The 12414-nt window shown below is 43.3% G+C and overlaps 1 protein-coding gene across 1 annotated transcript in view; it reads left to right on the top strand.

Moving 5' to 3' along the window:
* Positions 1-12414, top strand: part of KLHL29 (kelch like family member 29) — a 387740-nt gene that overhangs the window by 335071 nt on the left and 40255 nt on the right. The window contains exon 8 of the mRNA XM_018921262.3: positions 3101-3360. Coding sequence (XP_018776807.2) covers positions 3101-3360 — 260 coding nt within the window. The remainder of the gene's footprint in view (positions 1-3100; positions 3361-12414) is intronic.

Consider the following 12414-nt stretch of genomic DNA (forward strand, 5'->3'; position numbering starts at 1 on the left):
ACAGGATCCTGCTCCAAAGTCACATCTAACACAGTGGAAAATACCAGCTGCTGATCTGCATTATTGTGGCTCACGTACCAACAAATATGCTATCCAGCACTGTCTCAAACCAGAGAGAAGCTACTAGATTGCATCTGATATCCCTGCAGTCCACTCATGACTCTGTTATAAACTGTCCTTGAGCACTGGGAATAGCTTAGTAGTCAGCATTTTTGTTCTGAACAGGGACAAGGTGAAACTTCAAAAAAATCTGCTGTTACAAGCCCAGTGTCACTGTGGCAAAACAACAATTATTGTAAACATGCCAGTGTCCAAAGGAACACAAGAGCAGACAGAGCAGAACTGGTCATTAGCTGTCTTTGTCATGCCAGCATTGACAAGTACCCCTGGACTGCAGTCATTTGGGATGAGCTGTATTGTATAGCAGAAGTCTGAGTAGTCATGCAGGGTCCCTTTACAGCCAGTGAAGAGTAACAGACATTGGTAAGGCAGGGTTCTGCTCATTCTGGAATCATCATCCAAAATATTACCAGATTAATCCAGAATATTACCAAATTACTACTTGGAATTGCTTGTTTATGGGTGTGCAGGGATATTAATGTGAATGCAGAATTGCACCATACTGAAGTCAAGAGACAACCAGTCTTGCTGCCAAATTTTTAGTCAGAACTGAAAAATGGGGGGATGAGGTGGTGTCTGTATGTTCATAGGATAGAGATTTTCCATATCACCTACAGCTATTGTCCCAAGGTCTGTCTTCCTCACCAGCAGTGAATCCCTCTAGTTCACATGCCAGTTCTCATCTTAAACAGATGTTGCTGTGCCCACCTTGCTGTGGTTCTCATCACACAGAGGTGAAGTGCAGAGAAGTATGTCACCAGCCTCCTGCACATCCCCTAACCCCACATCTCCCTGGGACCCCTCTCCACAGGGCCTCACAACAATTCCTGAACCAGACAGGGACATCTTTGGATCTGCCACCAAGGGGTTTCTCAGGGAAGAGGAGGGAGTAAAGCTCCAAGGGCCAAGATGGAGCTGCTTGGAGCAGTGTACCAGTCTGCACCAGTCACCCAGTGTTGTTAGAGCTAGAGAAGCTTGTCCAGATCAGAAGAAATCAGTTGTGAGCAGTTTTTTTCTGCTGCACACCACAGGCTCAGCTGGAAATGGTGTGGGGATGTCTCCTGATAGAGGTAAAACCAGTCCTCTGAAGAAAAAGACTTGAAAGTCTTTACCATGATCTGCTTCTTAATGAGTCCAAATTGATTATTCCCTTCATTATTAACCCTCTGAGGATAAGGTGGAACAGTGGCAGATTGGCCTTTGACTTGAGAGTTTGCCAAGAAATTATAAGAGTTTTGGGCTCTGTTAGATGATTACTTTACCCCAAGCCATATGTACACCCTGAAACTGTGCCAGCAGACAGAAGCAAGGAATCTGGAAGATGCTTTTGATCTTTGGGGGGTTTTTGTGGTTTGGTTTTGGTTTTGGTTTTTTGGGGGTTTTTTAGGGGTTGGTTTTTGGGGGTGGGGTTTTTTTTTTCGTTTTGTTTTGTTTTGTTGGGGTTTTTTTGTTTGTTTGTTCATTTTTTGTTTTGTTTTTGGTTTTTTTTAATTCCTCTCCTTTCCTTTTTCCTTTTTTTTCAAGAAAAAAAAATCACTAGCTTTGGGCTTTGTAGCTATCAGTTTACACCCCATCTCTGGGCAGTCTTTGAGTGACAAAATCTACTGACAGCAAACAGTGCTGCTACTGCAGTCAGCTTGAGAAAATGGGCTCCTTGGAGTCAGTACAATCAACTGATGCAAAATGAGATAACCTAGTTTTGAGACTGCTGGATCTGTAAAAGAAAATAAGAAGAGTTGGGAGGGGAAGAAAGCAAAACAACCCCACAAAACTCCTAATCTCATGTCACGTTTAAAAAAAATAGGTAAAGGTGGTTCATAATCCCATTTTATTAAAAGCCACATATAGATAGTGTGCAGGTTTTCAATCTGATGAAGGCAGAGGCTGGGTGTAGGGAAGATCCCTGAGCATTTGCAGCAGAAGCAATCTGATGAGAGTTTTGTTTGAAGAGATATGGGGCTATTGCACATTCCTATCCAATGCTCTGTCACAGTGCTCTAGGATATGACACTGCCAAATGTGATAGACTTTTCTGACAGCACCAGAGCCTGCCACTGGTACCAATTCCTTTGTGATCTATTGCAGTCTCACTCTTACTGCTTTTTTCTTTTTCAGTTCTATATCTTAAAATAATATATTCTTCTTATTAGTAGTGGCTTAGTTAACAAAAGCTGCAAAGAATCTGAGAGTTCCTCTTATAAATGTCTAAAATTGGTGAGTTTTTCTTCAAAATAGCTGGAAAGGAAAAAAAGTACAGTCAAATGCATGGTGTAGCACACTTCTAAGGCAAAGCTACACACTGTGCTGCTGCTTCTGTTTGCTGGGAAGGAGATAATGCTGTCTCCTCTGTGCATGATTTTCTTTGAAACCCACTACACAACGTTTAACAGAAGGCGTTAGTATAATCTGTGTTTTGCATAAGGGATGTCATCACATTCAGCAGCAGCAAAGTTCCTTTGAAAAAAAAAGAAGGGGGGGAGGAATTTTTTTTTTTTATTTGAAGTAGCTTAGTAGCTGAACAGGGCAGAAATTATCATAAAGTGACTGCAGCATTCTCATAAATGTCCTTAGTGCTGTTTGCATTTATTCTTAAGTGTCTGCACTGGCGTTTACATCTTTGCTGTTCCTTAAAGCAACATTGTAGGCGGTGGGAACAGCAGCAGTCTCTTGGCTGGGTTCCCATCCCTTGGGAAGCCCCAAATGCTGTTATGTCAGTAGGTTTCCCCAGTGCTTTGTGGAGGCTTACACAAAAAGCAAACTCAGAAAGTGCATTTGTCTCCCCATCTCCAGCTCACTTTTTGTACTTTAAACCCCAATTCCAAATTAACCCAGGGTGCTGCTTCTCGTTAACTCCCTGAAATTAATTAAGGTTGGAGGTTTGTCCACGACACTGATTTTTCTCATGATCTTGGAACAAATGCAAATCTTGCTTTTAATAATTCTCAATTGCCTTTTTTGTTTGTTTTTTTGCCCTTTTTAGAAAAACAGCTGACTGCTAGCAACTGCTTAGGAATATTAGCCATGGCTGAAGCCATGCAGTGTACTGAACTATACAACATGGCCAAAGCTTATGCCCTGCAAATTTTCCCAGAGGTGGCAAACCAAGAAGAGATCCTTAATATCTCCAAAGATGACTTCATTTCCTACATGTCCAATGACAGCCTAAACACCAAAGCAGAGGAGCTGGTGTATGAAACAGTGATAAAGTGGATTAAGAAGGACGCCGCCATCAGAGCTCAGGTAAAAATAATCTCAGCAGCCTCACTCTGTTCCATTTCCATTAATGTCTCTTTTAGAATAGAAACCACCTTCATGCAATTTTAACCATACAAGTGTATGGGAGATGGGATGGGCAGTTCAGATTGAAAAAAGACAAGGGGAATGCAGGCTATGCACAAAATGTATGTAATTTCCAAATTGATCCGTGCATCTGATCATTTAGAATGAAAATCTCATTTGTGACATGCATGGTACAAAGTTGTTGACTGTAGGCTCAGTCAGAGATAAATTGAGAAGAATTACAGTTTTGTGAGATGCTGCTTTAAGGGGATGCATTTTAGTAACAGCAGGAAATAAAAAATCTGTCAGAAAATCTGTATTTCTTTTGATGCCACATACTGAATAAGTATAACTCCAGTTCATAAAATAAAGATTCTGTATCTTTATTGGCTGCTTAGATAATCCCTTGGGTTTTATGTATTTATTAGAGTTAGCCTTTCCTCAACCATATGAGTTATGCAATCTGCTCTTGTCTAAAGAAACTGAGACTGTAACTTTCCTGGCACTGTCTTGACGTAGTGCTAGAAACAGTGACTGGAGGCTGGTGAGTGTCCTTGGGACCAGAAGTCATCCCTGGTGATATCTAAAAACCTGCCACTTGCCTTGAATCAGCTCTGTGATCTGAAGCCCAAACCTCTCAATTTGGAGGCCAGTTCTCTGCACAGACTCCATAAGGGGAAGATTGTTTTCCCCTTCTTTGGAGGCCAGAGTTATTTCTGTTGACCTCCAGTCACAGTTTTGGCTGTCTTAAGGTGGACAGTTGTTCATGGACCCCACTGTATCTCAGGGAGGTGCTTGGCCACATTGCTGATGCCATCCCACATCATGATAATCTGTAGCTTCTTGACATAATGTGAATTCAAGCACCTAAACATGCACTTGGATGTTAAACGTGTCATTGGATGTGATCCAGAGCAGCTGCACATCCACACCTCACCTCTAAAGTGGGAGAAATAGTAATTCCTGCTCTCCCCCAGCTGCTGGATAAGGGTATTAAGGACAGTGGGGTACTGCATGCCAGGCCAAGCCTTGCTGCCTGTGCTGCTTCACCAGCTGAGCTCCTGGTCCTGCCAGAGCCTGCAGCCCCCAGGGCCTCCCTGCTGCCCTGTGTGCCCAGGAGCTGTGGCTCAGCAGGACAGTCCTGTGCTGGGGCCCCATCCATGCTCTGACCACCTTCTCCATGTGCCAGCAGTGCCATTTTGCATTGCCCAAGGTTATTATTGCCTAAAACATTCACACAGTACCGTGGATTCACTGAAATCCATGCCTCTTTGGCACTTGCTGGCCTTGAAAAATACACTGTTTTGGAGTGTTTCCCCGAGTGCTTGAAGTTTGATGGCTCTGTGCCACTCTGAGCTTAACATGACCTCAGGGACTGTTGCCGGGGAGTTCTGGAGCCCTGAGGCAGGAGCCTGTTTGCCTGGTGCCAACAGAAGGTGTCACTCACCAGACAGTCTGGGTTATGTTCTCAAAATTGTGGTTTTAAATATTTCCTTCTGCATCCTGCTGAGGCAATGTTGGGAATTTGTTTTTTTAAGTAGTGGTTTTCCTTGCTGCCACCACCACCATCGCCTCCTCTCTTCCTTTCGTGTTGCAGTTGAGTTGCTTTTCTGGGTTTTCGTTTTATTCCCAAGTTTCCTTGCTCTCTTTCCTGGTTCTGAAGTGCTTTTGTAGTTTATGATAGCAGTTCTATTTGCTTCTCCAAATTTCTCTGTGGTGCTTTAGTTTCATGCATTACTTTACAGGAGCTTTTAATTTTTAATTTGTATTTATCCAGAGATAAGGGTTTTGAATAAATTACTATTAAAGATACCAAGAAGAAACTATTTTCCTGCCCAATCCTACCACTAAGCTAGTTTACTTAAATAGTAGCTCTCACTTTTCTTAGTACTCTGCACTGCTTGATCTATTATAAAGCTCTTAGTTAAATAGGTGCTTATTTTTTAAAAGTTGGAGTTCACACTTACCATGAAAAGTACCATCTTTACAGTAATGACTATTGCATTTTCAGAGCCTGGGAACAAATAGCTTCCATGGTGCATAGGAGGGAAGACAGACCTAAAAGATCTTATCTCTAATGAAGATGATGATGAATAAAAATTTGTGCATGGTGTGCAGCATGGCCCACCATGCCAAGAACTGCCCAAGCTCCTGTGAGATGCATGGGCTGTTTAGAGCTTTGGAGAACTGGTCAGCTGTGGCAATATTGAACACAGGATGAACCTTTCTGCAGGACCTGTGCATGGATATTTTTATTTTATTCACATTTTGGAGATAGATTCTATGAACTGCCTTTAGACTCTTTGGGGTGGAGGACACCAGGACTGTTGGGGTATCCTGGGAGGGTTGATGGATGCCCTGAATTGCAGCAGTCCCAAGACATCACTCCAGCTCCACTGCACTCCGCAGGTGACCTGGTCTGGTTTTATTTCCCACTCCCAGAAGTTGTGCTGACAGTTAAATCCTTCCAGGCATGGATTTCCAGAGCCGCTTTCTTCACTGTCTCCTCATCTCCCTTTACCTTTACAGTTCAGGCTCTATTGTCACATTTTTATTCTCAGTAGCTCCAATGGCAGGTAACTAAAATGCCTCTCTGGCAGCTTCTTCCAAGTCCTGCATTGGTGATTCTCCCAAAGGTGGAGGTCTGGCACAAACAGGGAAAAGGCTGTGCTCTTCATCTCACCTGCATGTCCATCTTCCATGGCAAGCCTGGCAGGGGTTCTCTCAGCAGAGACATCCCCACAGAGGAGCTTCTCTCTGAATCAGCACCCCCTGCCCCCAGGGCAGCTGCAGCCCTCCAGAAGTCCTTGTGCTGTAATGGCTTTGTGTCACACTGCAGTGCCTGGGGACAGTAAATCTCACCACTTGTGCTCCCCCACTGCAGCCTCATGCCGTGCTCTTACAACAACTTATCCATCACTGCCTCCCCTCCTGCCCAGTCCCCTGCTGAAAGCCTCTGGGAAGGAGATTTTCAACAGAGCCTCCTGTTCTCCTGGAAAGGTGTTGTTTGCTGTCTACCTGCTCTTCTCTGCCATTCTAAAAGCTTTTCTTTAGATGTCTGACTGTTTTTGCTTTTGTTAATTCTTTCCTACCAGGCTGGAGGGCAGTGACAGGGAAGGCAGCAGGATTTTCTTGGAAGGCAAGTTAAAAAGCTGTGCTCTGGCTGATGTTTAATTGTGCACATTGTGCTCATATGAACAGTGCTCATAAAAGTGCTCTGTGGCATTACAAAAAACAGCACCTGAGCCTTGTTACAAAGAGAGAACATCAGTGCTTTAAGGGTTGCTGATCATCTGCATAAGACAAAGAGGCAGTTCAGAGAGTGACATGTTATACCAGGATTTGGTAAATAATTGTATCCCCCTAGAGTGTTGGAGCAGTGCCCCAGCTCACATGGTAACATTTATAAAGCTGGCTTAGTGCTGCTGGTAGTGCATTTTAAAATTGGTCTGGCCAGAAAAAGCAGCTGTGAGGTGAGGTCAGGACTAGTAGGTGGACACAGAGCCCTGGTTGCAGGAGTCCTTCTGATTGCTGTCACTGAGTGCAGAGCCTGCATCTGACTGACTGACACATCTGGGAAAGCTGAATCTACTCTTTTTTCCTATTTATTTCTCTTCCTGACTGATGGATGAGATTGTAGGGTTTATCCTAACAGTTATCCCCTTGATAAGCTTATTACAACTCCAGCAAACTCATGCAAAAAATATATTGCATAATGGAGGCTTTTCTGTCTGAAACCAGCACGGTCTGAGCTGCCCAAACAAGAAAAGATTTCTGCCAGGCCCAACACAGTCATCACCTGAGCACATCCCCCATCTCTCTGCATGGCCTTGGGCAGGTTGTTTCACCTTTCTGCTCCCATTTCTTACCCTGCAAGCTGGAGGGAAGGGATGTCTCCCATGAGGGCTGTTGGGAGGATTCAGTGGATAATGAGCCACACTGTCCACAGGTACTGATGACTGCCAAAGCTGCTCAGAGTCATGCCCAGTGTCCACATGGGATGGGAAGGATGGGAAGTTGCTGGATGCATAGCAATTTGCTGCCTGTCCAAACCACAGACATCTCAAAGCTCACTGGAAATGTTCCCTCTTTCTCTTCCAAGTCCAAAGTTGTATGTTTACTCTGAGATAAAAAAACACACTACCATATTTATTAATGACAGAAAGCCTGGCAGAGTCCTCTTGTAGGGGGGGACCCCTGAGAGGGATGAAGCTTCCCTCTCACCCTGAGGAGGGACAAGATGTGAGGAGAGGGCAAACATTTCAATAAGTTGCTCAGAGAAGTACTAGAAGAGAGGCAGATACTGCAGTGATGAATGACGGACAAGAGGCTCAGCTGAATGACAGCCACCTTTCATTGCACTCTGCAAGGGTACCATCATGTGCTTTTTTCCCAAACCTTTAAAATCTTGGTGACCAGCAGCAATACAAAATGTCTCCTCCATAACGGCATTAACAAGCTTTTTATGAACTTGAGTCCTCAGAGGCAGATTTATCTAAACAGCATCTTCATGGTGTCTGAGAACCAGAGATGCATAGACAAATTTGAGGTAATTTAGAGAAGAGCAACACAAATGATTAAATGACTGAAGGAACTGATGTGAGAAAAAAAAAGATTAAAAGATGTGAATATGCATGACTTGGCCTAATGACAGCTAAAGAGGGATAAATGTCTGCAAGTGTTTGAAGCCCCAAGGAGAGGGGTTGCCTGGAAAGATGCATGGGAATAACAACAGTGAGGACCACTGGGTCGAATTTGAGACTTGCCAAATTAGTCTAACACAAAGCCCACCTGTAAGCTCTGTATCTGTCAGTGAGGGTAAGGAAAAGCGATGGAGAGAAGGAGAAGAGGATTTATGTCAAAAAAGCTACAAATGCCCATGAGCTATATTTTGGCAGTGACGGAGAGTGGCAGTTTGAAGGCAAGACACTACAGAGGAGAAAGGGTTGGTGACTGTGAGAGAGCACATGGAAGATCCCTTATTTCCCAGGCACATTTTAAAGAGCCTCCATGCAGAAGAGCAGTTTGCTTCAGGAAAATGGAGAATCTGACAGGTAACAATGACAATTCCAACTCTGCTCTGTGATGACAAGGAGGTAATGATAGAAGCTGATAGCCAATACCAGCATGTACAAATTACTTATTCATCATAATAAGAAATTAAATTCATCATAATAAGAAATTAATTGATCAATCAATGTACTCAAGGGCATAAAGTTTCAGGAAAGAGTGTTGTAATAAATATGAAAAAGGATGCTTCCAAGGGAACCTAAGTGAATTAGGCACTAACACTCAGTAACACTTCAATTAGGCTTCTTTGAAAAGCCCACACTATCCTGGTACTTTGAAATGCATTTGTGGGAAGAGCAGACAAATACAGAAAGATGCCATAATGAAAGTACAAGAAGCTTCAATTTCTCTGAAAGTGAAAAATGCAAGGGATGAGAAGTAACCGCTGTGATTTCCCGGGGATGGGCTGCTCAGAGAGCTCCAATTTGAATGAAGCTTTTGCAGACACTCAGCTCCCATACAAGCTTGCAGAGGGAGAAGAAAAGGCAGCAGCACGAATGGAATCAGTCCAGGAACATGCCCTTAGCTATATATTGGAGGAAGAAACTGCATTAAATAACAAAGAGGATGCAGGTGACATTAGCAGCTCCTGAAATTCCCTCTCTACTGAACTTTTAAGTTTTTTTTTAAAGGGATACCCTTGACAGAAAATCTACAGAATTATTTCTCTGAAGTTTTAATTGGTTTTAGGAGCTCCCTTGTCTCTTAGTCTGATCAGTCTCTTGATTTGTAGCTTTTCCAACACATTTTCCTGTTTTTTACAAATCTTTTCTTCGCTGTTGCTGAAGCAACGGCCTTACAAAGACCCACATCCACAAGCAGCTCCTCACAAGTGCTCCCTTGCCTTGTGCTGCATGTGGCCCCAGCATTCAGGACCAACCTCCAGAAACAAAATCATTTTATATTCTAGTAAAGAAGCATTTTAGAGAGTTATGGCGCATGGAGTCACACACCAGTGTATTGTAGGGACAGAGAAGTTTACTTGGTTCTGTGAAGCTCCTGAGAAGCTGCAGCTGGTTTGTTGTTGGCAGTGTGCTTTTGAGGGGCATTGTTTGCTGTGTTTGAATAGGTGACTGCCCATAAGCAAAAGAAACACCACTTACCCCTCGTATCATCTGGGGGAACTCCAAGGGATTATTTCATAGAGTTTAGTCAGCAAGCTAGAGAATGCATGGTAAGAGTGAGGCTTTTTTAGTCCTTATCAGGCACATTCCAAATATGATGGATCAGTGATTTATCTTCCTGTGCATTTAAAAGCCTCTCATCATATTACTGCTGGCATTACCAACCTGAGAGCTGCTTTGCAAACAGGAGAACAGGACAGCCACTCGCTGGTGACATTACAGTGTTTAGTCAGCTGTGCTGCCATAAAGATGTCACGTTGAAACCTGATTGCAGGAAGACAGAGGGGCTGCTCTTTCCTTCTTGCTGGGCATGAGATTTATGCACATGGCATCCTGCCACCGAGCCACCAGCTGAACCCAGTGCCTGCAAACCAGATTTTCTGCCGCATGTTTATCTCATGATATTAGGAGGCTGTTGGCTGACGTGCTACCAAGCCTTTGGGTTGAATCTGAAGGCAGCATTGCAATTCCAAGAAGTCAGTCTGGGTGATTAGTAAGTACTCCAAGCGCAGCAGAAAGCTTAGTTTGGCTTGGATATGACCTTGAGTGTTGGAATGTGCAGGAGTTTACTGGAAACACAGTGTGTCTTTGTAATACTCAGGGGTTAAATATATCAAAGCAAGTCCCTTCATTACCAAGTAGCAGGGCAGCACTGGAAAAATCTAGCCAAAAAATACTTATTTCTGAGAATGGCAAAGCAGTGCACCAACAGCTTTGGCTTCCCGGATCAGCCAGTTCCCTGTTGGGCTTGCATTTGGCAACTCAGAGATGGCAATATTTTGAATATCAGGTTTGGTAAGCTGTGGGGTAAGCCTGGTTTGGGCTGGAGATGGTGATAGGGAGGGACCACTCATGTTGCTTTTCCAGCATGCCAGCTTGAAAGGTCACTGTGCCACATCCCCAGCTGTCACCATTGGCAAGGCCCATTGGGCAGTTCGTTACCTGACCACAGCCAGGTGTTTTTTAATTAGCATGTCCAGTTCTCATTTGAAGGAGTCTAATGCAGTGGGGACTTGGTTCTACTTCAGATCTGCCTCCAATGGCTTCCTCCATCCAGGGAGTTTCTTGCTCTCACATTGGGACAGTGCACAGCATGAGGAAGTCTGGACAGAGGATTCCTATGAGACAACATAAATCTCCTTCAGTGAGAATCATATCTATTTCTATTTCATAATGTTTTGAAAACTATTGCAATTATGCATAAAGGGCTGAAACAGCAGCTCTTTTATTGGAGCAAAACCCTATCGTAATGTGGGTTATCTACGTTCTGTATTTGTATTTCTAGCCGAAGACTGTTTCTCTAGGCAGAAAGTACAAAGGGGCCTTTGTAGGGAGAACAGTAAACTAGAGAGACAGATAAATTATAAGGCATAAGGGAAACATTATTTTGACCTCTTTAGGCATTATTTCAAAAATGTTAAAAATCTTGAGGGCTTTCCAATGGAGCATTTAAGGAGCAGGAAATATGACTGTAGCAGTAGACATACTTCCTTTAAAATCTAACTGTGTACTGTTGTGGCCCAAGTCTGTGCAGTACAATGAGAGTCCTTTTGGAAAATACTTGTGAGGATTTTACTGGATTAGAGATTTGAGAATAAAAAGATTATTTTTAATGTGATAGTGAAGTGGGTTTTGTAATTGAGACTGTGAAGATGCCAGAACAAAGCCCACTTGCAAGCAAGCATTCATAATACTGATGTAATCAGCAGACAAGAAATGTCATAAAAAGTTTAGCAAAGTAAATTTTCTCACTCAAACTACCAGTCAGGAATTAAAAAAATCATTACAGGCTTTTGTTGTCTCATTTGCAGAAGCACTGGCCTGCCTAATGAGATGGGAGTAATTTGTATGTGAACAGATTATTACGGAAAGGCTTGAAAGGGTCAGCCTCAAGGTATAGCTGGTCATGTTGATCACATATTCCTCAGAGTCAACACTGACCCAGTGGTAACACTTAGGCTTCCTCACAGCCTGATCACAACCTTCTAAACACACCCAGGACAAATGGACACAAGAATTCTCGCCAGACGGTGGAATTATTAACCCTCCAATTTGGATTGACACATGTTTGTAGACATCTTAGTGTGCTGTGGTATGAGGTATGTCTGAAGAACACAATCCATTTCCTAGGAGCTGATGGCTCACAGTTCTGGCCCAGAAGGGGACATTGATAATCTCGGCTTCCCCTGGTGCTCAGTGCATCCTCTCAGTTTACATTGCCCTGGGGACTGTTAAGTGTGTTGACTAAATCTCTCTTAATTATAACATGAGTTTACACATGTCTGCCTGACAAGTAAATACTTGGCTTGTATGAACCCATACAGGTGTCTGAATCTAGAGCTGAACCTCTCCCCGGAAATGTTAATTAGGGAAAGATAAGATCTCTTAAGATTTTTCTCTCCCTGTTTCATATGAAACACACTTGTGATTGCAGACTGGTTGAAGATCCTGCTTTCTGTTCAGCCACTGAAATCAGTGCAAAATCACTGAAATATGTGCCTTGAAGCAGGACAGATAGCATCTCTTAGAAGCCTCTGCTCTCCTGTGTCCCCAGTGACTGTCCACAAAGACTTTGCTGATGTGGCAACGGGGCTCTGGCTCCTGCAGAATCACCCTGGCCATGCAAAGAGTATCTGGCAGCATCACTCAGCAAGGACTTTATGGATGAGATCTTCTGCTGGTGCAAAACCTGAGCAGTTCCCTTCGCCCAACAAGAGCTACAGTGAGGTTCACATCACTTAAAAAAACCAGTCCTGATGGTGTTAAAAAACTTTCCTAGCATTTTAAACAGTAAATATTTAAATTTTTGCATGATAGTGTC

The sequence above is a fragment of the Serinus canaria genome, chromosome 3, assembly GCF_022539315.1.
Source record: "Serinus canaria isolate serCan28SL12 chromosome 3, serCan2020, whole genome shotgun sequence".
Lineage (NCBI taxonomy): Eukaryota > Metazoa > Chordata > Aves > Passeriformes > Fringillidae > Serinus > Serinus canaria.